The 27,736-nt window shown below is 38.8% G+C and overlaps 1 protein-coding gene across 1 annotated transcript in view; it reads left to right on the forward strand.

The window, feature by feature from the left end:
• The first annotated feature begins 6,823 nt into the window (after nucleotides 1-6,823).
• The window catches only part of Acj6 (abnormal chemosensory protein 6), a 55,409-nt gene continuing 34,496 nt past the window's right edge, over nucleotides 6,824-27,736 (forward strand). Inside the window, exon 1 of the mRNA XM_072019830.1 lies at nucleotides 6,824-8,826. Within this exon, the coding sequence (XP_071875931.1) occupies nucleotides 8,665-8,826 (162 nt within the window). The 5' untranslated portion in view covers nucleotides 6,824-8,664. The remainder of the gene's footprint in view (nucleotides 8,827-27,736) is intronic.

The following is a 27,736-nucleotide window of genomic DNA, read 5'->3' on the forward strand; positions in this document are numbered from 1 at the left end:
AAACTAACTTTTAAAATCCGATTCTAACAGAGACAAAGTCTTCCGATGGACAAATCTTAGGACTTTAATAAGTTTTAAACTTATGAACAGCTGCGACGAAACTTGGCAAGAATATCGGTCCATTAAAGTGCTGCATAATGGTGCACTTTCACGGGTGATTATTTGTTCCTAAAGGAATATGTATATCGAAGGTAAGAAGGTTAAAACATTTTCTTTTTTCTATTTTTCCTTTTCTATAACTCGATGAAAAATATTCCAGAAATACAAAAATATTCGTTTATTTTCGTACGACCGTCTTTATTCTCTCGAACAGTTTCTCTTAGAAACATTACAGGCAAAGTATTTTAAAGGGATCACAAGGATGTAAAAGCGGAGGACAAAAAATTATTCAATGAATTTTTGAACACGATTATCAATGCTTGATAATTGATGGTATTCCCAGGAAAACTAAGACCAAAATAACTAGAGATCGAAAATAGAAACGAGAAGGAAATGCGCGAACGCGTATGATGAGAAGATACGTAGAGAAAGTACGAAAGAAAGATAATATTCGAATAAAACGATTACGATCGAAAAATAATTGTAACATTTTCAATTCTTTATTTTCTTTTTCAACATAGCATTTTCGTTTTTGAGATATTTTTTCGTATATTATCAAGAACGTTCGATCGGTCGATTCTTATTTTTCGTTAATAAAATTTAATAGAGATGTTCTTACTTTAACGTATACCTATCAGGTACATATATAATCGCGATCGAGCTAATAAAAGAATCCACTTAATTAGGTCACATCTACTTTTTAAGATAAATCTATCGAACGAGACAAATCTATCCAATACGATGCTAATCATTTTACAGACACTTTACATCCTCCTTTTATTGTACGTGGTAAAGAGTCGAGATTTGCGCAGTGAATGTAATCTGCCGTTGACGAAAATGGCGCGGAACTCTTTACTCGAGTTTTTTATTCACGAGCAGGTGAATGAACGACGCTTGAATAAATGAGAAATCGAGTGAGCGAGAACGAGAGAGAATGCCGTGCGGCGCGGCGTGCGCGAAAGAGCCGTGGGTGGAAAAATGACAGTTGTGCGAGCTATCGTGAATCGTCAAGTTTAAATCGAAAACGGATGTACGTTGTCGTGGTAATAGAACATTGTATGGATTTTATTTCAAATTTTTTTCCTTGCTAACATTCGGATTTTATCCTTTTTTACTGCCCGACAAATCTGTCCTCGCCCATACCACTTAACACGCCAGTTACGCTTGTTTTCTATTTTTCATTTTTCCAGCTTTGCCAATCTTTCCGCCGATTCCATCGTAAAAACTTTCAAACTCCGTGTCATTTTCGGCACATAATATTTTTAATGTATACGAAGGCTCGTATTATGTATCGTATTTGTATTGTACGTATCGTTCGTATAAAATATATTGAAGTTTCAATAGTATGGCGAAGGTGCGTTTAGACCAAACGAGCAAGAATCTAGAGCGCGAGAGCAAGAGAATTTGCTCGTGCTGGTTTATTGACAGCGACTATCGACAAATCTGTTCGTAAACTCATTTACAGCAAAAGAGCTTCTTCGGGGTAAAATAAACGCGAGCAAACTATTCGTCGAATATTTGCCAACAGGCGAAAGAATGCTCCTTTATAAATTATTATATTTCTGCGAGCTACTGTGGATGTATCGATATACATTTGCTAACTCTTTAATCAACCGTGCCGACGAGTAATTGTAATTGATTAAAAATATGATAGAAAGTATCGTTAAGTGGTTGAAGGATTGGCGATAATGCGATTGTTAGTTGGCAATCAGGTTGCATCGATAGTTTCGATTAGGGTGGTAAATTCTAGTGAAAATCAAGTATGCGAACATACTGGCAGGCATTTCGTATATTGTGCGGAACCGGTACTTGTGCGTTCATATTTCCGTCATACACTTATTCCTTCAAATATTCAAGCACCGGCGAGCATCATGCAGAGAATTTTGAAACAGCCCCAGTGTTTTTGTTATAGGTACTTTTCTTTCTTTGGAATTGCATGCATGAATTCATAAGGACCAGTACAGCAATTTTATGCCAGGTAACACGAATTCGGTGATATTATCCCTATTTTTAGAGTTAAACTGTAACGCGAAAAACGATAAAAGCAAATTATTATGTAAACAGAATTAATAATGCAATTAAGAATAATATACAGCAATATCAATACGTAAATAAAGAATAATACGCCAACTATGATCTATTTAATGAAATACGATTAAATTATTATGATGTAATGTATGCGTTTATTATCCAAACAATGTACATAATGAAACGTAATAGATAATATCTTATAATCGAAAAATATTTTACGTTAAAACTAAGCATCGTTTTAACCGTTTAATAAAGTTAAGCAAGTTGTTCGTTATCTTTGAAACGTAAAAGATGGTCGTTTCTATGGTTATTCTATCCGTATAACGAAATTACTTATAATCAAGCGGGGAAAATAAATGGATCTTGCTCGGTTCGAAATTAATTAGTTATTGGAGAAAAGCGGTAATTACAGATCTATTTTCGTATTAAAGCACGATCTAAACTGGATGCGACATAGCTAAAATTTTATCTGAAGAGTTGGGTGCAAAATAATTCTCGTTTTCATCAGTTATTTAGTATTTTTCACATATAAATAGTAAGAAGCAAAATATACATAGTAAATCATTCATTTCTTTTAATTTGGGAAGAGTGTACTGATTGAAAAAATATGAAGACTTAATTATTTAAAATACCAGGCTTTTATCTCACTTATTTTTAAATACTCTCATTTTTATCTCTTACTTTTTTCCCCTGTGATCTTCATATTCTATTATATTTTAAAAGTTATGCTCGCTCTATACTTTAAAATATCAATTCGGTTAAGCCTATAAATAGGAATACGATATCCCCCAAATTAATTCTTTTTTTTTTTATTTTTTCGCTTTTTAATTAAACGTCTTTACGGAAACGCGAAAGGTCGTTCGACAGCGACAGATTGCCGCAGAAAATAAGATAGTCGCGTGTATGTACTTATATAAGTAGCTCTCGAAATTTCAACCCTTATCCACTATACCGACACGCTATATCATTGCGCCGAGTCGTTAAATATACTTATTACGTTGATTAGAAAAATGATATGTTTGATCACGTAATTCCAGGTTAACTTTTATTTACTCTATTTTTAAACAACTGCACCTAATAATGTAATTATTACTTTTGACCAAACGGGGCTACGACTGCAGCTTGCAGCCGACAACCGGTATGATTATATATCAATGTATATTCGATCCATTTCCTTTTGCTAGAAAATGCGTCATATTTTCACGACCATCTTGTACCATTCCTGTCGCTCCTTTTTGACGTGTAGCTCGTAGGGAACATTTAAAACGATACATACAGTCATACGGAATACATAAGTACACGCATAGAATCGCGTTCATACATACAGAGTATTCCGTTGTACTATACATATGTGGGAACAGAAGGGAGGATTCGTTATAACGAAATAAGGAGAAAGGTTCGTATAAATAGATGAGCTTGTTTTCGAGTAACGGCTTATTCGTTAGACGTTTCCTGATAGATCAACAATTTCCTGGCAAATTTCTGGCCAACTCTCTCTCTCTCTCTCTCCGAACCTGAATTCGTTCGATTATCGTTAGTTGTGACACTTGAAATTTCGCATTACAGTAGAACATCCTGTATACGGGATCAGTACTGAATACAGAATTTAATAGAAATAATCTTTGACGATGATAGCGACGTTTAACCTTTTAAAATGTACGGAGATCTTGCTATTAAAGTCTGACTTTACTTAAATTATCCTTGATTGCATTACCGTTTCAAAACGAAACAAAGCCAATCGTTCCTTCCGGAAAGCACTTTGCTTTTTCGGAAAATTCGATTCACGTCGAGTAAAGAGAAGAAAGAACATCGAGCGGCAAACCATTTCGCCCACAGATCACGACGAGAACGATGCGCCGTAAAGCATCAAATTCGTGACTCGTGGAGATCGTTTCGCCTGTAAGAAACCTAGGAGAGGTCGATGTTTTCCCGCCTCTCTCCTCTTTCTTCCACAACGCTTTTCCAAAGGACTGTAAAATCTCGAGAATTCTGGTTATGTCAGCGTTCCTGCTTAAGTCCCTTCCGAGGAATGCATTTGCACCGGCGAAAGGGGAATAGGCGATCGTCGTGGCGGATCGTTGGTATCCGTCGCGTCCTTCCTTTCGCCTTTTGCCAACCGGTGCAATGGAAACAGCCTAAGCATCGCAAGGAGAACCGGCAGAGATCGAGACGCGGCAGTAAACCTACTAGGCGTAGGTTTTGATGGCAGGCAGCGGTGGCGAGCTAGTGGTGACCCGTGGACGCGGGGTTCGCGGAGGGATCTGGTCGGAGGGAAGGTTTGGATACCTTGTCGAGGATAGGCTGCCGGTGCAAGTAGGTTTAATATTTGATACCGCGGGCTGGTCATCCTGCCGAGGCGATAACACAGGCCCCGCGGGAACCTTCCGCCCAACATCCCTCGGAAAACGACTACCGCCAAACTCGCATCCACCCCTTCTCTCACTCCTGTCCGCCGCCTCCTTCTCTTTCTCACCCTCCCCCTTGGTTCGTCCCATACTCGCTTCCTCTTCCATCGTACGCGATTCCATCTCGCGTAGATACCTTTACCGCAGCCCTGTCCGTTCTGTCTTTCCTTCGTTCACCGGTTTGGTGTCTAGTCGTGCAACCATATCGCGTCGCCAGGCTTCCTACTGCCTATTACCGTTTCCCCTTTTTCAACGAGATGAACGATTGGTCCCGATAAATATACTCGTTTCGAAACGTTTCTTCGTTGCTTTTACGTTGTCGCATCGAAGTTGTTTTGTCGTACTTTTGGGATCGAACGTGTCGCGATCGTTTCCTTTGCCGCTTATTTCTTTCTGCTTTAGGACGAGCAGGATCGTTTTGATTCGTTCGGTAAGCATTCGCATTCCCTTTGTCGCTAATCGTCGAGAGAAAAGACCCAAATGGATGGCGGCCTTATAGAAAGGAAAAGTATAAAAAGTCGTGGCACGATTAGTACGAAGATAAGTAAGCGAGTGAAGCGAAGGAACGAGCGTTTGACAAATATTTCGTATCTATATCTTGTTGTTTGTACATTCAAACGGTAAGAAAATTTCCAGAGTAGACCGACGGATGTAAAGGAATGGCAAAATCAACTTCTCTGTTGGTCAGTTGGATTGAAATCCAAGAGTCAAGAATAGCGCGAAACGGCTTTATTCGTTTATTGGATCGACGAAAGTCCTGTAGCCCTGTTGCCCTGCAGCCTTGTGGGAGTAACAGAGGGGATCTGGGTTACGAAGGGTCCATGACACTTTAAAAATTCATTATGAAATAGCTCACACAAATCTGCACTTACTACGAAGACACGACCGATCAAATAGCAGCACAAATACTCTCGATTGTTTCGGACTTTCGAATATACATGACATACAATCATTGTTCATTATTAATCACGTTGTACAAGCTCCAAATTTCAAGGTTGGAAACGGCGGACTGTAAGAAAATTGCCTCGATGAATTACGTAAATCTTCATATTTATAGATGCTACAGAATTATCCAGCTATAGATACGATCTCTTTTTATGTATTTTTAAAAAGTGTGTTTTAAGAACAAACAGTGACGTTTAAAAAAAATATATAAGCAACTTGGCTTAGGATTGTGATTATCGCGACTATACTCGTAGACGTTATACCATCTAATTTTCTACGAAACAAAAAAACAATCGCAGTTACGTTTAATTTATAGGATATCATCGATTGCTATGTTGTAGTTAAATACGCAAGAAAAGTCGTACGAAAGATTTCATATCTGCCATAAATATTTGTTTGCTAGATTAATTTTTATAAAACAATTTGCATATTTTTCATTTCGATTTAATTGATTTGACAGAACGTAGGTAATATTTAGGAACGCTTGTTATGGAACCTGTTGTATAACGATCTTTTAAGCGACTGTACTATTCAAATTATTTAAAGAGTTCTTAAAACAATGTAGAAATATGTACAGTACGTCCTGAACACAGTAGCCTTGATCACTAGTAAAAGATAAATATTTAGAAAGAGTGTATCGCCACTCGTATGGTCTGTAAAGTATAACATTTAAATAACATTGTTTACCTGTTGTATAAGAGGCTGTTTTAAATAATAATGACTTAAAACAGCATAGGTTAAAGCATGATCGAATACAAGCAAAGAGGCAAATCGATTATTCTTTCGAATAATACATAAATATGCCGGCTTTTGTTTTAACGCAACTGCACTAAGAAGAAAGCGAAGACTGTTCCAATCGAGTTGTTGTATTTAGTTATTTTCTTTGTTAAAATGGCGATATTTCAATGGCAAACGTAATATAAATGGTTCACGGTGCTTAATAATATATCGTTGGTTGATCGCAATTGTTCATTCTTTATAAAATAAGACGAAAGAAACTTACGTCACTGCGTAAAAGATCCGTAAGACAATTATAAAGTAGGACAATTGTTTATTTCCTAGCTTTTGCATTTGCGAACGTGTGTTTTCTACTTAAAGTCAAAACGCGCAAATTAATTTGATCTAATCTAATTTGATCTTTCGATAATTTATTGTTAAATAGTAAAATCTAAAATCGTTATTATTTCGTTTCAACAGTTAATACTCTTTATGCGTTAGCTGTACGTAATTGCGTAGAAAACCGACATATACGTCACTGTGTTCAAGATTTTTCAATAAATTATTCCCAACGATTACAACGATAAAATAAAACGTAATTTTATTTAGTTTTAGATCTGCAAAGGTACATCGTGTAGCCAATATGATGGTATAAAAATACGAAAAAATACGAAGAGATACCAGAGTCTATGGAATCTCTAATACCGTCGTTAGCAAAAACGAAATGAAATCGTTTGAAAATCTGTTCGACACGATGAATCGATAAACAACGATCTTAAACTCTGCTGTACGGAATCGCGTGGATAAAATCGTTCAAAGTTTTCAAGGTACAGATAATCCATGGAAGAATATCGACACAAAACTATGGTTCACAGTTGAGTCGCAATTTTCAGGATGTCGAAGATAAATGACGAAAGCGACGTGTAGTAGCAGCGAGTAGCGGCAGTAGCGACCTTGGTGTTAAGGGTGACTGAGAGCGACCAGTTTACGACGTAGCTACTAATCCAACAGCAGGTTGGGCGACAGCCGAGCGAGAGATTTCGCGGTGATCGAACAAAAGCGCGTCGCGAGGGAAGAAAAGTAGGTAGACGACACGAGGCGTCTTCGACGAGACAAGGTTGCGCGGGGCAAGGTTCGGTAGGAACGAGGGGGTGGCTCGACGTTGGCTAGGAAGGGCGTGTAACGTCGGTGGGGGAGTAGTGAAAACGAGACGCGGAACGAGATTCTAGGGGAGAGGAAAGGAAACGGGACGAACGAGGCGAAAAGAGGGAGGGTAAAACGCAGGGAGGATGAAGAAACGGGTGGTCGCGGTTAGCGACACCCATGCCGAACACGAAAGCAAAGCGAAAGATGGCCGACGCGAATCGCGCTAGGAGCGCACGCGTGACCGCGCTAAACTCCGCCTATGCACGATATACCCCTTCGTCCCGGTTGTTCTCGGCTTACCTCGTGGCGAACAACCCCTCTGCTGTGAGCACGCGCCACTCTGCGAATATCCTGGATCACCGACCATCCCCTGTCCCGTCGTTTCCCTCTTCGTCCTTCGATCCCTCCATCCCCCTTGGAAGAGTTCATCCACGAAGCATCGTTCGCCGCGCCGGCCAGTCAGCGCCAAAAAGTGCACAGTTTCGCCACAACATCCCGTGTACCGTACGATTTTACTACGTCGGTGATCGAATCGTGACAATCTGACGGTGGACAGTTTCTTCTTTGTTCGAAAATTCCAAGTGGCTGTTGGTTCAGTGATCGCAATAGCGTGCCGCTGCAAATTCGATCGCTCGGTCGTTCCTATCTCGTTAACGTTTCACCATTGCCGGACTCGTTCGGAATCAGCTGCTCGCTCGACAGGAAAATTATTTATTCACGCGTACGGAGAAACGCGTCGCTACACCACCTACTTTCCGTCTACGTCTCCATCGCGAAGTGCGAGATCTTCCGATTCGAAGGAATCGGAACGTTTGGCCGTCGCCATGGTTCAGACATAGAACTAAACCGAGTGCCAGTAAAATCCAAACACCGTGTCCGTGATCATGTGCATCATGGACATCGAAGAGATTCGCGATCTCTTCGACGAACGAGTTTAGTTAAATCGACCGAAATCGCCGTGGTTTGCTCGGTGGTGTCAAGAACGAAGATGAGTGGTGGCTCGTAAAAGTGCAAAGATCGAGTACTATCGCAACAACAACTGTAATAATAGTACGGTGATTCGTCGTTCGTATAGTCGTGCCGCGCCAGTGAGTCTCGCGATTAGTCTCGAAGCGATTTGACGAAAGCGAACGTGAAGGTACTCTGAGAGGAAATTGGGTGTAGAGAGGACATCGATAATTCTTCTTACACAGATGCGAACCGCGAACACTGATGTGAAGAGGAAGCGCGGCTACCGCTGCTGGTATCGTTCTGTTTGAGGGCGTCGGTTTTCGACTGGTTTAGGTCTAAGCCTGGCAGCTTAGCCTTGACTAGCTTCAGGATGATGTACTCGCCGGACAAGATGATGGGGAGCAAGGGGCTCCACGGGGCACCCATCACGGCCCCGGGCTGTTTCCCTTCGGGAAGGTATTCGCCGCCGCCTTATCGTGCCGCACCGGATCCCATGCCGCCACCACCGCGACGCTGTATGCCCAACCCTACGGTGAGTAATCGCCGTTTTATCCCGTCTTTTATTTCCACTTTCGATCTTCCACATCGCGATTTCCTCTTCGCGAGCAAGGGACCGACGTGACGCGATGCGACGGGAATTTCACATCTCGATAAAACGCGGCAAGTTTTTTCCTAGATGGTTCGAACGTAGGACGATTGCTCGTGGATGTGGCGAATTTAGCTGGTTTGTCGGTGGCGGATAAACATGGTCTTAGTAGAGTCTGATTTCTTATTCTAGCTACACACGTATAACGTAATTTTCAAGTAGTTCGAGTGATATTTAATAATCTTCGAGCAATATTAATACCTTTGAGCAATGATATAAACAACAAGATAAACAAGTGTATTTTTTGTTAATTTTCATATTTTCAGTGTTTAATGCGTTTGTAGATTCGAAGGGGCGATAAATGGTAAACGTAGTTGCATTTACTCGTTCCAGTAAATACTATACCCACTTCGTCTTTTTCAACTACTATTCCATTATTTTATAAGCATCGTATCAATTTTTCAATCGCATTCTGTATAAAATTTTTCTTTCCTTTCCCGCTAAAAAGTTGTCTTTTTTTTTTATACTTCTCACACTTGTACACGCTTTATCTTTCAACTTTTTATTTTAAGATATATAACTTTGATTGTAGGTTGTTTCGTGTAAAATTGAAATATTATGTTTCTAGCTATAATTGGTTATTTGGATTGCGAATGTAAATTAAAGTTTCGCGAAATTTACAGTAACGTAAAACGATTGATTTAGATTTTGCATCGTCCGTATCTTGGAATTGAAACGAAACTAATTATTCACGACTACTTTCGAACGTTTTGCCTTCGCGATATCTACGAATCTTTAAATCAATCTATCACGACCATACGCAAATAAAAAGGATATTAAATTTTGTGCTTCCTTTATGTTTTAATGAAAACACGTTCGATAAATTACCAATTACTAATCATTCGTTTAAAATACAAATTTTCGCTACAAATACGAAAACATTCTACGGAAGATATAATCATGTAAATAGCTTTTCCAATTACGAATATTGTTTTATTCAAAAGCCAACGTTTTTATTTATAATATATGTACATATTCAGAATTAACTCTTTCCTCAATTTCAGCGTTGCTTAAATGGCATTCGTCCGCTATTGTAACATTTAAAATGCGATTAAAGTTTCATCGCGTAAATTGATCGCTTTCGTTGCGTTATTATTTTATCGGGAGTGGTATAAGAAATCGGTCGAGGTGGCAACATAAATCAAAATCCTACGATTAAAGTTTGCAAAGAACGATACATTATACATGAAGATGGGCGACTGCTGGCTGAAAGAAGTAGCCTGATACATTTGGAACGTAAGGGCGCGATAAAAAGAGACATTGGAAGTTGGCATCATCCATTTTCATTGGCCACAAGTTTCCCTGCCACATGTATCACATATTTCGTGCATCCGTCGTTTATCTTACGGATGCGGCGCACCGCCGCGACGCTTATCGTACTCTTCGCCAACACCGACGATTTCAACCTTTTCGATAGAACGATATCACCTTCGTGGCTTTATCTCCTGTATCGACAGATGAAAGACAATAGCAATTGCGATAAACTTGTATTCCACGCTTAACAAATGTTTGCTTTATCGAAGCTTTCCTCTCGTTAATCCGTGCGTCAGAAAATTTCAATTTTCTAAGCTTCAAAAATATGATTCGTTATCTTTAAATAAAATTGTAAGAAATTAATCAACACGTTACGGTACTTGGTATTAAGGATAAAAATTTGTTCGTCTCGGATTATACTTGGTCGGAACGAACAAGCGTAAGAAACCGTATAATAAACGCGCCTTATCAGACGTCGTATCGCTCGAAGGTTCAAACAATTAAAGAAGATTCACTAGCGCGTTCTGAAACGCTCGATCCAAGTGCAGCCAGCGTCCTTACATGGATCGAGTATATGACGTGGATCGGACCCTTAAGAAAAGCAACGATGTCCATAGGAAAACGGTTCCCCCAGAGTAGGGTGTTCGGTCGATACTCGTTTGGCGATACTACGTTTCATTATCAGGACCGTACAGCCAAGTAGCTGTGCTATCTAAACGGAATCGATCGGATGTAGGTGCCGGTTGCCGTTGGCGTATCCTTTCTTTTTCTTCCAACATATCAGACGTGGTCGTTTTGTCGAACTTGCAACGTATCCATTCGCAGAGCTGAAATCCCTCTGCCTGCTGCAGGCAGAACGGTCCTCCGTGCTGGAGAGGGCACACGTCAAATCCAGACTCGTTTCAGCGGCCGCTCTCCTGGATCTCACGATCTCTTTCCTCCGGTGCGGCGCAGCGCGGCGCGGCACAGCGTGTCGCGGACTCCATGGTCTTTAGTTTATTCATGTGACGTAATAGGATAAAAACCGTCGCTACGAGCCGAGTGGCTGGATGAGATTACAGGCCGTACTGTTTCGCCAGGTATCGTGGATCCGATGTAATCGTTCTTTCCTGCGATTTTTTTCGGTCGTCCTACGTCGGTACATGGCGTATTTTTCCGCCGTTCCTCGCCGTTCTTCGCACAGTTCCCCGACGCACGTTGCGCTGCACATCCTCGTCGAAACCGTTTTACATAGGCTACGATTCGCCGCGACTAGCGTGGAAATATTTAACGAGCAGATACATTCGTAGATACCGTCGAGAAGTTTCTTTGGCGCACGCTGCAAACACGTGAACGTGAATACGCGGGAATCGAGAAAGTTTGGAGCGTCACGCGCAACGAGGATGTTCGCGGATATTGGAGAATGAGTCGGATCATTGGTATTTTTTAGATTCGAAGGAAAGGGAAACATTACCTGACTGGATATTTCTTTTCTGGCTATTTCCGACGCGATTCTATTTTTGCCATTTAAATCCAACACATAGACAGTAAATATAGTAGCAAAATATACGTTTAACGGGGTTAAATTAGAATGTGTTCAAAAATACGCCTTCAAGTCTATGTTTCTAAATAGTAAATTATAATTTACATTTATAATACGGCGATTGATTTTGAATCTTTAATAATTAGCACTTTTTTTATTGTAAGGATACATACTTCTGTTTAATTATTGCTGTATCAGAACGTTCTTCTTCGTAACTCACAATTAACAGTAACAAAATGCAACGCGATTGTGTTAAACTAGCGATCTAATATAAAATGTACTATCTAATATAAAATGTTTAACTAAACAATTTTTTCCAACGTTTGTGGCTACAAAAATAATAACGTTATATCGTATAAATGAAATTTAACATTTAGCAGCTAATTGGTAAAAGTGTTTCGAATAAATAAAAACAACAAATTAAACGTTGTTACTTTAACTTGAATCATAGATGTTTCAATTTATTAGAATTAGTTAAATTAATATTTAAAGGAGAAACACGAAACGTACCTGTTCGTAAGTACAAGCAGTTATTTTATAATTGCAAGTTAAAAATACGATAAAACACGTTTAAACAATTTTCAGCAGTCTTTAAGTATTTTATCAAGTTCTAGGAAGGTCAGTCGTGACAAACGTTAACTCGCTAATGCAGTTAATTGTTCGTAAACATGGTCCGTGTGCCCTGCCCATGATATTAATTATCTATGATAATTAATACAGTTTTCATTACGCATTCATTGTACCACTGGTAATTATTCACGTTTCGATGACCATCGTTTCGCGCGTTTTCCGCAACGTATCTTCTGCTTGGCCAGAATATCGATCAGGTTGCTTAATAATTAATTAATTAGCATTACCCTTTCCGTAGATCATTAGTTTCTTGAATTTCCATCTGCGATCTGCTCACGCGACTATTATTATTCTTTTATAAATGTAAGGAAGTATATATAAGAATCATCGATGTAAAAATTTATCGAATCTGATCTTAAATGGTTATTTTCCTCTATTAGAGCGAGCGAGTTTCCAATACTCGTGTGTGTGTGTATATATATTTCATTTAAGTAGATACTTTTGTTTCAGTTCCTTTAATACGCTAATTTCATATTGATTAAAATTCAGAATGTGTATATCTACTGTAGATTTAAAAATGGGAAATCATCTCCGATCAAAGTAAAAAGGCTAATTTTATTGTTCACAGTGAATGCAATATCTAAATCATTGTTACAATGTAAAAAATGAAACAATCAATGGTAAACGTGTGTATCTTGGACAGGACCATTGACTTGTCGTTCGTAGACTACGATAACTTGTTAATTCGTAGAACGAGATGTATTAATTTCGTTAATTTCAATCGTAAGCGTCGTATTTGATTTCTGCTTCCTATTTCTATGTGAATATCGAGCGTGTAAATTATAAGGACATCGTATATCAATATCGCGGATCTTACGTCTATCGATCAAAATACAAGTCGATAGAAATTTTCAGTCGTAACCTGTCACGAATTTAATTTTCTCGAGCGTCGCAACTCAAGATTTTAACATGCAGTACGAGTAAACGTTTTATCGTTAATGTTTTATTGAATTTATCTTGATCAACGTGCTCGACACGAATCCAAAGTCGAATATAAATAAATGAATTTCATTAAGAGACGCTAACGTAGCTTCGAGCTTCGCGTTTGCGAGACAAAGCACGATATTTGAAAATAAACTCTTGTTCCTGCATTATTTGCCACTTTCTATTGTAGTTTCGGATTTTCGTAAAATTATCAGCCTCGAATTTATTAATATACGATCCAACTACCATGCGTTCGGCAAAGAATCGACCTATAATATACGTACTTCCGCTTCTTCTAGCTTCGTTGTTATTACGTCGAGGAGCTTATGCCGCGATAAAGAAGCGGCTCCGCTCTTCGGTAGTTTCGATAAAACAACGGAAACCAATTCGAAACTAATCAAGTTCAGTTTTTGAAACGCGCTGTAAATACATAATTCATTGATATTCGTAGAAATAAATTTTGAAGCTTTCGAACATAAAATCTGCAAATATCTTTCTTATTCTTCAAACAAATACAATCTAAACATTTCAGCTGCTTTCTCGTAGCTACAAGTTTCTTTGAAATTAAATCGTCTTTACGGTGACCAATTAATTTCGACTAATTGCGAGTCACTAATCGGGAAACGGTAGCGCGCTGAAGTTTGACGGAAAAATCGGGAATAATTATCACGTGTGAAACGGAATATCGCGTTGGAAAAAATAACCGATAACTGTTACGAGTTACGACTCTTGAGGGACTGGACGGTCGACGGTGACGATTATCGATTGGCCGGTCCGGTCGGCTACATTCACCGCGTCATCAGCCATTAACCATCGAAAGTAAACGCTCTCTTTCCGATGAACCAGCCAAGACCGCAAAACAACGTCAACGGAAATTGGGAGAATTTCATGGTCCGACACGACGCGACGCGACGCGACGTCGACGCCGACGCCCGCGACAGCGTGGCTGCTGCATTAAGAATTGAATGACAATTACACGGCGATGTGCTAATGTAATGTATTCTCGGTTATAAAATGTTAATTAACGTGAGAAATAACGTATGGCGAAGTTTATCTGTTATTATACGTATACATGGAACGAGAAATGCTATATCGGAAGTTAATGCGCCTTTATTGAATGAAAGAAAGAGAGAGTTTGAGTATATGTGTGTGTGTGTGTGTGAGAGAGAGAGAGAGTACGACAAATAAGTTTTGAGAAGTAGAATGCGTAAAATATGAACGCGCATTCACGATGTATTCACGTTCTTATTTTACTAGAAATTTAATACGTACGGAGCGTCGATCTATGTTAGCTTTTGATTGAAAATGATAATTATATGAGAATGCTTAACTTTGCTCTTCTCGTCGCTCCTTCTTCGCGTTTGTCCGTTCTCAGATATCCTCCTTCTTCCGGGAATGTATTCCAATGATACGAAGCGTGGAACCTTACAAAAGATAGTAGTAAAATTATATCTATTATATCGAAGGCAGACATTTAAAAGTTATCTATATTTTAATAACATCTTTTGAAGTACAACGCAAGACATTTATTTTGGGTTATATATTCTAGATTCGGTGAGAAAATTCTTTGACAACATGGTACGACGGTTTAACACACGATCTGTTCTGTAACTTGTTAACAAAATTCGAATGTTAGAATTCTGCTACATCGACGGAATACTTGTACTAAAAATTTATCAACAATTCCAAACAACGACCTCGACAACGTTCCAAGTTTTCTGCCTCGTTACATCATTGAAGTCTTCGTCAGGATCTTTACCGAGAAAGGTTGGAGCCATTGTAAGCGACAAAGATGAGCAAGTCAAACCACGTAGAACCAGCTTCGTCAATAGTTGAAGTTTGAACAGCGCTCCTCTTGTGCGATATAACGAGCTTTTCTACAGAAGCTAACTATTCTACGGAAATCATGTACCCTGTGGCCGGATTTCCGGAATCTTCGCTGAATTCAATATTTGAATAAGCGGTACATTTCTACCTGCAGCTAGCAAGAAAATCTTTGCAACCAAGTATATCGTATGACGTCGCGTCAAGTTGTATCCAGTTCCTTCGGTTACGTTCGTGGCGAGCTATGTACACATACATATGCATATACATGTATGTATGTAAGTGCGCTGTATATCATACTGCATGCACGCGAGATTCGTAAAATCTACCAGTTACCGACCGTTTTTTTGAAATTCTTTATTTACCCACGAAGAAAGAAATTTCGCACCGTCTCGAACCATTGCTGGTCTAAAAAGATATAATTTTATTTACTAAAACGGTTACTCCAACTTTGACGGATGTATTCTTAACATCTTTGTATCTTTCCTTTCTTTCGTACAAAAGATCTTTATTTTTTTTTTTTTCGATAGAAAAATAATCGAAAGAAGGTCGAAAATAACACGATACGCTGAGAAGAGAGAAAGAGAGAGAGAGTGTGCGTGCAGTGTACAGTATTCAGACAGAAATCTGAAAAGTGACATATGCGTCAAGTGGATGGAACGGTGGTTTGGCGGAGCAGTAAGGCGATAATTAACGTCAGGTCTGTTTGACAGACCGGCATCGAGCCGGGTTATACGTATTGAGGTGGCGCACAGCACAGGCCAGGAGGGATGAACGCGTATTCGTGCGTTACCGTTCGGTTGGGGTTGCAAGCCATGAGATTGCATAATCGATATCTTGCTTACACCTGTGCCACTCGCAAGTGCGCATCTGTGCACTGTGCACTTGCCGAGGAAAAAAGGTAAACGCGCTTGAAAAAGGTCATCCGTGGATGCTTATCATTTATCATTGGTACATTTACGTAGCTTCTATGGGTCCGTGTGAATTGATTATGCCACTTTCGATGCGTGACTATTTCTCTTCTTCTTTTCTGCCGTTGCGTGTAGACAGGTAACGCATCGCTACGACCGTGTTCCATCGGAAATGTAAATTTAACGATATGATTTTTTTTTAGAAACGTAAATTGTCGGCAATCACAGTCGGAAATTCAACTTTTATCTTTACAAATTTGTTAGAATTTAATCTTAAAGTTAAGATTAATAACCTTTGGAAGACGCGATGTTCGCGTCGAAATAATATTCAGCGATGTTTATTAAACAGAAACTACAGAACCTGATGTATATAAGCGAGTGATACAACGTATACAAAAATTGTCGATCGTTGGCCAGTTACTCTCAGACCAGAGTCACGTAGTGACCCATAATCCCTTAAATATTTTGAGCCCCACTCTCTATACAGTAACGAGTATGATCTGTGTAAGTGTCCTGTTCAAATGCCTGTGTGGGTGTCTGTGTAAGGGTATTGTGCCTGTGCGTGAAATATCGTTGTATTCCAACAAAATTAAACAAGAGCTTGAGCGAATGTTAACGACGAAATACGTATCGGAGATGCGCTTGTGTTGTTGTTCACGCACAGTGTACAGTAACGTACAGGATGATCCCCCGACAGAGTCAATTTAAAAGATGTATCTAATTTGAGGAAAATCATCGTCGAGGTATAAGCACCGTAAAACCGTTTCGACGATAAAGCGCAAATGGCAATTGCAAGCAAATGTTTAGTCTTCTTTTTTGAAAAAGTAGGATATGTCAAGTAGGTATGTAGCTGATACAGACGCAGGATGTATATAGATATATCGTGATGTTAACGAATAGAGAGTCTAAGGGTTGATTGATTCATACGCATTTCGTTACTCCGTGATGATAGAAAATTAGGTTTCGTAAATGGAATTTTGAATGTGACCTCGTTTAACAAGCTAGCAAATCTCCCATGTGTTTCGTTCCAAAATTGAACATTTGTATTCGTCGTGCACGCTTATACCGCTCATCGATAAATGTACCATAAATAACTTGATAAATATCAATGTCAGAGATATTTCAAAGTCAGCATAAATGTCGCAAAAATGTTCACCTTGAAAAATGCATACATCTAAAGGACTATGTACAGTATATTGACGTTCATGGTGTCCGTTTGCTTTAATACAAACTATTTTAAACTGTTGTATTATGATACAAAACATAGCTTATATATAAACAGCGTGTGGATGTTTCTAGTGCTGGTAAACAGGAAAAGTCGGAAACCCACGATCTTGGCGATTTGAATAATTCTACTATTAAATGATATAGTAGCTATTACTTATTGTATTACATGCATCGATATACGGTCCTTTTTATGGCCATAATATATTATTACAACTACAGCTACGTTATACAGTCTCTGTACTTGTTCTGTACTCAACGGTGCTACCCGAAATTTCCTCACGGATACGGATGCGTACGTATAAATGTCAAGGTTCCCCAAACGCAAGAGCTTACAGTAAACGTGTATTAAGAGACACGGGGATTTATGGCCCGCGAAGAACTCGAACGAGGAAGAATAATACGATATATTGCTCCAGCGACTACTACTACTGTAATCGTATCGCGGTATAGTCCTGGACGCGATGCGACGCGACGAGACGCGACGCGGAGTAGTATCGACGCGAGGTAAACGGGGTAGTATAGCCCCTTCGATGGTGAAAGTATACGTAGATAGCCCATCGTCTCACCAAGCGTCGCGTAGCGTCGCGTCGTCTCTCACTTACGCCCTATGCTACGACGGATCGTGTGTGTACGAACGCCCCACAGCCATAGAACGGCCGCGGACGATCCCACACACGGGACGCTGGGGACACATAACGTTCCCCACTTACATCCAATCACTCCTGATTTATATTTACTACTCGCTTGGCCCCTTATTTATCGTGTTTCATGGAGACGCGAGACGCGCGGAGAACGGGAACGTTAATTTGCACAAATTGAAAATTATGGAGCGCGACCGAAGACGAGAGTCATCGGCGGGAAGAAGCGACTTCGCGAGAGAATTATCGACCAGCAGGAAATTAGTCGCCTCCCGACGTTTTGCCATTTCTTCCACGTCCCGATAGCCTTAATCCCGGCCTTGATTGGCTACTCTTTTATCGCAATTTATACGCGTTATTACTATCCCTTCTTTCGTCCTTTTCCTCTTTTACGGTAAAGGTGCAATGGAATTAAAAAGTTACCGAGGAATCGAGATTCGATAGATCGCACGGTGCCAACGTTTTGTAATATAGCAACGGGTTAATTGCGGGGAAATTGCTATTCCGCGGTAGTTTTAACAGCTGTGTTTCGGTAATCGAACGACTTATAATTTGCGAATTAATCATTAACTCAGTAACAAGCGGAGACTACAAAGAAGAACATTTTTCCTTTCTTACGGGCAAATAAAATACTTGATATTTTAGAGGATATTATTAATACTATTTTACAAAATATTATATACTTGCTACACTACAGTTCCAAAAATATAAATATCGCCATAATTGCAAAATTGTCATTTCGTTTAATTTACTTGTTTGATCCAGTCTTCCCCTTTCGGGTTTGCACAGACTTTCGGTTTCGCGTTGTATCACGTTCTTTGCTTCTCCTTATCATCTACGTCTCGTTTCCGTACAACGATCCGTCAAATATGGAAATATAAAAATTAAAAAATTCTAAACAGAAATGCTAGTATCTTATTCCTTAGTCTTTTTGTTTAATCGATTCGAACCAATCTTTTACTTGTCTATCTGATTTTGATTTTGAACGTTATTTATGAGTGTTACAATGGGGAGTACGTAAAGTATCGTGGGAAATATTTTACCATGTTAGAACGTAGGTTGGAAAAGATGATTCGGAAGAAGCACAGGTGGACAAGAAGATGGATCAGATTAGGACAAGAAATAAATGGTGGCGAGTAGAATGAAGCAGGGGCTTGAAATGGTACTTGCTAATAGCAGGTGTAAGAGGAGGGGAGGTTTAGTCACGCACATACATATGTTCGAAGGATACTTGCTAATAGGAACTTTATACCCACATGCCATGGGATGACACACGCGTAGACCGTGGACTATAGACGATTGATTTTAGTCATGCAACGTGTCTATTCCATTTGTAGTTATTATTGGCTACCCTAATCATACGTTGAATAATATCATAAAATTCGTTTATATCTTCAAGCGCGTCCTCTGGCTTACTTTGTTACTATAACGAAACATTTCTTTCTACGTATTATTTCGTTCGAAACAGAATATTTCGTCGACACTACGTATTTTCTATTTTCTATAATCGTAATATTTTTGTTATATTTTAACGCGATAAATCTCACATCTACCTGTTTTCTAAAATTAACGCGGTATCAAGCCATATATACAGAAAGTGCTAAATCTGATAATGCATTAGAAATTAGAACACGCACGAATACTAAACTCAACATACAGGTTCTCGGGCAAACCGGAATCATTAATACGCGTATGTATTACGAGGGTTTCCTGCGTTTAGGGTGAAGTATATCGTCGTTCTGAAACAGGTACACGGGCCAACAACCGAAAGGGCGAACGTTACTTCCGCTCGGTACTCCGCGGTTTAACGCTCTTATTATTATTTTTATTAGGGAGCCGCGGTATATAATGCTATCAGCCCCTGCAGGGGCGGGCACGCAGGAAATAAACCTAAGTGTATAATTACAATAATACTTACCGAGATCCCTCCGTCGGTTTTCTCCCCTTCCTCAACCCCTTTTCTTCGTTTCACCCTCTCTAGACTTCTCTGTCTCATCCACCCTTCCTGTATCTCCGTCTTTCTATGACTAATCACGCGACTTTCTCTCTTCTTTTCTCCTTATTCCTTTTCTTTCTTTTCCTTCCTTGCTTTCATCGCGTCTATCATATTTTCTCTTTTATTTTTCTTTCTTTCTCTTTTCTCTCATCTCTTATCTCTTTCGTTTCTTTTCTCGTTTTTCCTTCTACAACGTGTGTAGTTTACGTTTTTTCTCTTCTTCCACGAATTTCCTTTATTCTTCCATGGTTTACTCTCCGTTTACATCGTATCGTTTTTACGTGCACTTGGAAGGATAAATGTACGTACGTTCGTACACAAACGTGTACGATATATTAGAGGGTCGTCGACGAACAACGAAACGAAAGACTCGTCGATTTACAAGAGCTGTCGGGTCTTCCCAGGGGGTCTTTAAACGCACAGAGACAAATGACTGCTACTAATTCTCCTTTGATTAATTTCAGGATAGACATAACAGGTGATAGCAGCGCGCGTTACGTTAACTATCTTTCAGGGGGAAAAATAGTACACGCGAAAGTGAAAATTAGATTCGAGTACGATTGATATCGATAATATTGGTAAGTTTAACGTACAGTTTAATATCATAGTATAGGTGACGTAATATGTACGTATAGTGGCGGGTATACGGGCATAAAGGAAACAGGAATATTTTTCTTTCGCAATTGGCACAAAGTATGCGCCATTTATTTCTAAATTAATATTATTACACTGCAAAATGGAAACTGTAGTAGCTGTTCAAAGAACACATAGCGTTTTAGCCAAAGATATATGTATCTGATATGTACACGCAAAAAGTAATTTCAGTCAAATTGTCGGTAATATCTATACCTCTTTATTCGTGAGATGTAAATTTGTTCGAAGCATTCGATAAGAATGTAATCTTCTATACGTTTATTTATATCGTAATATCGTAATTACCATTTTAATTTCGATCGTAGGAAATTTATTCGTCCAACGAATAAAATGCGCGTATATTGTTCTTCTGGTCGGACTACAAACGTTGAAGCAGTGAAAAGAGTATAATATCAAATTTGTCGATACGATAAAAGTAGTTGTTTCGATAAAAATGCGATTTTCTTTCCAATACTTTAAACAATTTTATTCAATTGTTGCAGTTGTTTACCGACTCAATGAATTCTGAACTAAAATTTGACAAAGCTCGTATTCATAGGCAATATACACAATTTTGTTTATAACATGTTAATTTATTATTAGAATTCATTAAATAGGTACTACATTATCGCGGTATATACCTAGTATATTATATCGTACCATTGTTTGTATGATCCTATTGTAACAGGTTAATCAATCAATTTTCATTTATTGGGACTATAACAAAAGTCGATAAAAGAATGTTTCTATCATCAAACGAAATGTCGATGATAAAATGAACGTTCCGTTTTCTATATATTCTCGAAGGAAACGGAGTTAATCTGCTAAAATCGCACGTCGAACGAAATAAGCTGCGCGTTACACGTCTGTGCAAATTGACACGGCTAACGATAGAAACTCCAGAGAGGACGTTCAGTTGCGTCTAATATCTGCCCTTGAAGAAGACTATACCGTAGTTGTAAAACTGCGAAAAAAAAAAAAAAAAAAAGAAACGATCGCGGAACGCGATGTCCGGCTGATTAAAAATCACGATACTCTCGCGTGAAAATATCCTTTTATCCAGTATCGGTGTAATCGGTCTTGCGATCGATATACACCATGGAAAACGCCACAGAAATAGAAGCCAGGGTATTGCTGGACTATTATAAAACATAAGCAATTCCATGGCGTGCGCGTTCTGACGCGGGGCAGAGATGTACGTGACCAAACTCTTAAGCACGGGAATTGCCGAGTTCCGATGGAGTTCGGATGGGGAATGGTCGGTACTCGAGTCTCCTCCGTTAGCTCGATCCCTTACCCGTACGTATAAACCGAATGGCACTCTATACGCTGCACGCCGTACACTGTACACGTACGTGTCCCATCCTCCTGCTCTATGTACAACGAGATACATACGGGTCACACGTGTGCCGCTTCTAGGATAAGGGTACCGCTTCTCGATATATTTTATGTCGTGCGAAGCATAACCACCATCTTAGATAAGACTACTCGCCTCGGTGAAACAGACAGGTGAAAGTATCGGCCGATGCTGCTTGACACTTGGCTGGATGCAGATGCGAGTCTGTTACCGTTCCTAATTTCTTCGATGTTAAGAACTCGCAACATCGTTTTCGAGAAATGATCATTTCCGACAGAAATCTACTCGTCGCTTTTGTAAATTTTATAAATTTCTCTTTTTACGTGCCGTGCAACCTGCTAGAAATTTACGTTAAAGATCATTCTACGACGAAAGCTTATTCGTAAGATGTTATCGGACATATTGCGTCGCTTGCGATCAATCCCTTGGGAGGTTGGTACGAAAAAGAGAAATCAGGATTCAAAAAACGCGCCGATGACTCTTCTCGATCGAAATCTATTTTTTCCCCATTAACCAACTAGCTTAATACTATCCGCACGCTTTTACGTTTAGGTACTAGAGAAACAATCACGGGGTACTGAAAGGGAGCGCCCCTTGTCAAAATCAAGAGTCTATTATTATGACCATATGTTTATGCCACGATTGTATCTTGACGGAGAGGGAGAGAACAGGAGGACGTGGTTAGGGGATAGGGCAGAGGGTTAGACCGTGCAGTACACCTGCTCGAACGCTACAACACACGGTTAAGAGGGAGAACGCGTGGGCAGAGCAAATATCCACGTCAGATATGTGTCACTCTACAAACAAAACAACATATTGCGTCTCTTATTCGCAATAATTTATTTGTTGGGAAAAATTTGCAGGAACCACTTCGTAGGAACCTTAATAGTCTTTTGCTTTATGCGTGATTAATTAATTTCATAGGCGACTCGTCAGACTTTTTATTTCTTTCGCTAGTTACTTTTAATTCAGGTATCTTATCATCCTGTAGCGCGTCTATACGTATAACGTCGTCGTTTAATTTTTAGATTTTTCTTCTAAGATTAGTCGCGTCTTAGTGACCGGAGGAAGTATAAATCGAGAGACAAGACGAAATAAAACCGCCTCAAATCGGCAGAGAAATATTATAGAAAAGAATATATCGATCATTAACGGAAAAATATTTTAATCTTTAAAAACGTGCAAACGCGCGTTTTACCCATAAAACTTGAGAAACTATTGTAACGGCACAGAATCTTTTTCTACGTTTACTTTTTACGTATATATAATGTTTAGATCGTGATTTTCGAAATTTTCACCGCTTTATTATTTATCTAATACCCTCTAATTATAGAGTAGCGGTGTATCCGAGAAACGTACTTCTTTTTATGTATTTATTTATTACGTTTTCTACGTCTCACTTTATACATATGTAATTATATTTGTATCGTGTATAATATTATTTCTTCATTGGCAAATATGCACGTGGCAGATGGCTTTAATAGTTTAATAAGTACAACCACACAGTGATGGAACATTAAAGTTGAAACTTCGTATATACATTGTACATGATATAATGTAAAAGTAATAATTCCCTTCTCGTTATTCAATCTTCCACTTGTGATCGATGTATCAATTTTACTGTTTTCAAAAAATTTATATAGTACTTATATATATATATATATATAGACAAGTATTAAGAATATGTACAGCCTGTAGCATCGACGTAAGGAAGAAAGAATGTTCGTGGAAACGAAATGAGCAAAATCTTGAAAACTTAATGAAAGGCTAGTATATACTGATACGGTTTATCGAAGAATTATTTCTTCAAATCATAGGTTTGCCGTTACTTTGTACTTCCGTGTGCTAGGCTTATAGTCGGAACAACGTTTGGCCTTGCGTACACGACGAAAGACGTTAGTTTTCAAAGATAACCAGTGTGTATATCTCCTATCTTTCGTATAATTGTATACGTGTTCGTTTATAATATAAGAGCAGCTGTATATAAACATGCTTTTTCGTTTTATATATTTCTTTATAGGAATTTGATATTTTCATAATAACGCGCCAAAGGAATCCTTTACTTTTTGTTAATCTTTGTTCGATTTGAACGCAAATTTTCCAAAGTTAGATAAATACGTATTAAAACGGTTGTCTTCTATATACGTTTGATAGAAAGGATACTTTGCTTCTCAGAGAAATATCAATCGCTTCACGTATACGTTATTTAAATTAGAAATTATTGAAATTAGCGTGAGATAATTAACACGTTATTTTTCAATTTTCCTTCGCGTTGCATGTATTTCTCTCGATTCTCTAGAGCTCTTGCAACTTACAATTAGTCTTCTTGCTGTTTTATCGCGTTTCCCTTGATTCATCTAACGATTAGATGTACCTAACGAGTTTAATAAATGTACATATAACGAATTTCACATCTACTACGTAATATAAGAGCATCGTCGATTCCATTATCTTAATAAACGAACGTTAAACTTTGTTTCATTGTGTTTGTAATTCAACGCACTCTTAACGAATCGATCACAGAGATAACGAACGCGTTAATAAAAATCAGATTATGTACGTATGTAAAACGAGAAATAACTTAATCAACTCTGGCTCTACTTTTCGTCGATTGTTCAATTTCGTTATTCGGTATATTTTGATATATACCGGTATAATTAGTAGATTGCAGAGCTTTATGCATTTGTTATCACAGTATGCAGCCTGTCGGTAGCCAAATTATATGCTTCTCTTGTCGTAGAGGGACGCAACGCGTAAATGCGGTGAAATAAATTGCGAGAAAAGTCGTGGAAAATATTTGCAACGTCACGTCGGCTCGCGACTCGATCAGTGCGACTTCCGAGCAATCGAATAACACCACAAACGTAGCATAGCGATCGACGGTCATGTGGACGTTCGTATCTCTCTTCAAAATCGAGATCAATCTTTACGATTCGTTTATAAATGAAAAGCCACGATATCAATCAGACATCGATCTCATAAATCACACTCGTCTAACCTGGTCTTAAAGGTAGCGAGACAGCAGACCGATATGACGCTTTATAAATGGAAGTCTCTTCTCTTCGGACAGAGGGTGGATGCTTCCGCTTGGAAACTGGCTACGTCCGTTGAAATTAGCATCATCTCTGGTTAAAGTAATATCGACCGTGCGATGTGTTTCGCGGCCGTGTATTCTACCAACGTGCCGGGCTTTCCTGCTCCCTCGTTCCTCGTCCCTCGTCCCTCGTCCCTATGATCTTAATGAAATTATCGTCAGGCCGAGTTTCGAGGACAAATCGACGTTTCAATTTTCTTAATGCGCTCATCTCCCCGGTGGGATATTGGCCGCCCTTCGTGTACCCGAAAGATGTAGCCGGTTGCCTCGTAAAGACGCGTCCCGTTCTCGACCTACAGCTACAAGCTACACCATACCACGAGATCCTCTTGTTACGAAAAGTTTCCTATCCACGGATACGAACGCGACACACAAGCTACAGTTGGCTGTCGCCGCCACGTGTCGTCGCGTGCCACGCCACGTGACCGAGCTGCTGCCCACTGTTGTTTCCCCTCTCATCCTTCCTTAAGTGCATTACTGCTATTGCAATTACGTGCCCACCGAATTTACGTGTCGTTTGCCACTCGAATTATTTTCTCACTCTGCCGCGTCTCCAATGGAACAACTTGTCTACGTAGGTATATTGTTTTTATAAGTGGGTCAATAACACGGCTCGTTTCGGCTGGACGTATCGATCCGCGCTACGCGAAACGCTCTAAAACTGATAAGTAGACTACGGACATTTGTACAAAATCATATTCTTACGAATGTTATTGAGAATAATTTAAAAAATGGAATCGAAATAGCGAATCGCTTTGCCCGTCACATCGTTCCATTTCCCAAATTTTCACAAATGCATACAAATCTGCAGCCTAGTGACAACTTGTACTTTACGTTTTCCTATTATTTATTTTTCGGCTTCTTCTTTTCATAAGTATCGGGACACCTATTTTGTACATTGTACAAAGCATAAAAATTTAGAATATCGAGTATTTGCAAATGTACAGTGTAACATCAAATGTAGGGATCTAATATCGAAACGAAATTAATTTTTCTTAGCGATTATACTCTAAGTTGATAAATAATATACGTGTTACTTTTATACGTATGCTGTACTATACTACTCTGTGTAACAACTATATTTTCGTGCTTTCTAGAAATTATACCGAACAATTTCCAATTTAATTCGTAATATTAAATGTTAAACTTGTAAATTACATTTTCTCGAGATCGCGTAATATCGAAGGAAAATAAGAAAGAGAAACAAGGAGAGCCGGTTGCGTCTTTGAAAACAGTATTATTCGATAAAGCATCAGCCCGCTAACAGGCTCGTAGCTTGTAACGAGCGCAACGTCTGCAAAAGTGATGAACTATTGATGAGCAGGCCGGCGGCCAATTTGATTTCGCTTATTATTCGGTACGTGGCTAGCGCGTATAGACCCTGAAATATTCATGCTTTCCGTCGTTAGCATATATTTGACGTGTACTCGTACATTCGCGCGAGTGTCACAAGCTCGCTTTAAGATCAGTCACTGGTTGACACAACGATCAACCAAATACCTACAGGGTTAATAGCTGTTTTTGAATATTTATTCGATACGAAAAATGAAGGTAATAAGAAGACGAATTAAACTTTCGTAGAAACGGACTAAATGCTTTTCTTGAATTTATTTGTCTATTTCTTACCATAAACTCGGTTCTTTTACGTTACTTTTAACAGATACGCGCTAATATCTAGATTCGTTTGGAATTTTGAAATTTAAAGACGGAGCAAATTAATTTTTTATATAATATAAGTACAAATTACGTAATAATTACAAAAATATAACGATTGAAACAGAAATCGTAGGAATATTTGGATTGCTTCTTAAAATGTAGTTTTCCTACGTTCTCGAGAATATTGAAAATTGTTCGAATTAAAATAAATAAAGTAAAATAAAATAAATTACGATATTTTAATATCGCTGCTATAATTTCGGCTATCCTGTGTTACAAGCGTTGAACAGAAGTTTTTAAAATCAACCCCGAAGTAAAGGCAAACAGCGGTAATTATTATTAAATCAGAAAGCAAATCGTTGGCAAAGAATCGAAAAGTCTCGTCGAGAACAGTTTAGTATTTTCCTATAAAATGACATTATAGTGGCCCAACAATGGAATCTTTAAATTCCGTGGCCGCGAATTTAAATCGCTCTTTTTTTTTTGTTCGTTTCACCAACAAAGAATCTTTTCAGCGCAGAGAGAACAATGCGAATGTTTAGTATACGTAAATGTTAAAAACCGAGCACGGCGTTCGCAAAATGTTTTTCAATGTCGAGAAAACCTTTTTTTCCTGCAGCGGAATACGCGATAAAATCCGATAATACGTGCATTTTTGTGTTATTCGATAACGACACGAGTCAACTGTGATTTTTGTGCTGAAACGAATACACGAGTAGTTCTGGGTGGTAGCTAAAGTCGATAAAATACGCGTAACTATCAAGTTACACTAACACCCGTGTATAAAAGTTTGACCTTTTCGTCAAAAGGTACGTACGCTCGGTATGGGCCTGATAAATTAAAAGTCGAAAGCTGGAATTCGACAAATGGAAAGCAAAGTCGCTGTTTACGAAATTATTGCTACGCAACTTTTATATTCTTCGTTGCAATACAAAGTGGTAGATATTACATCGAATCGTTTTTAAATCGTTTTTAAATCTTAAATTTTTGAACAAAATTCGACTACGTAGTTAAGTCATTTATTCAAATAATTTCGTAAAAACGTCAATTATCGCGATACATTCATATTTTCTTTCTATTCCACGTTTACATAATTTTTCAATATATAAATTACTTTGAAAGGAAGTACG

This window comes from Bombus fervidus, chromosome 16, assembly GCF_041682495.2.
Source record: "Bombus fervidus isolate BK054 chromosome 16, iyBomFerv1, whole genome shotgun sequence".
Taxonomy (NCBI): Eukaryota; Metazoa; Arthropoda; class Insecta; order Hymenoptera; family Apidae; genus Bombus; species Bombus fervidus.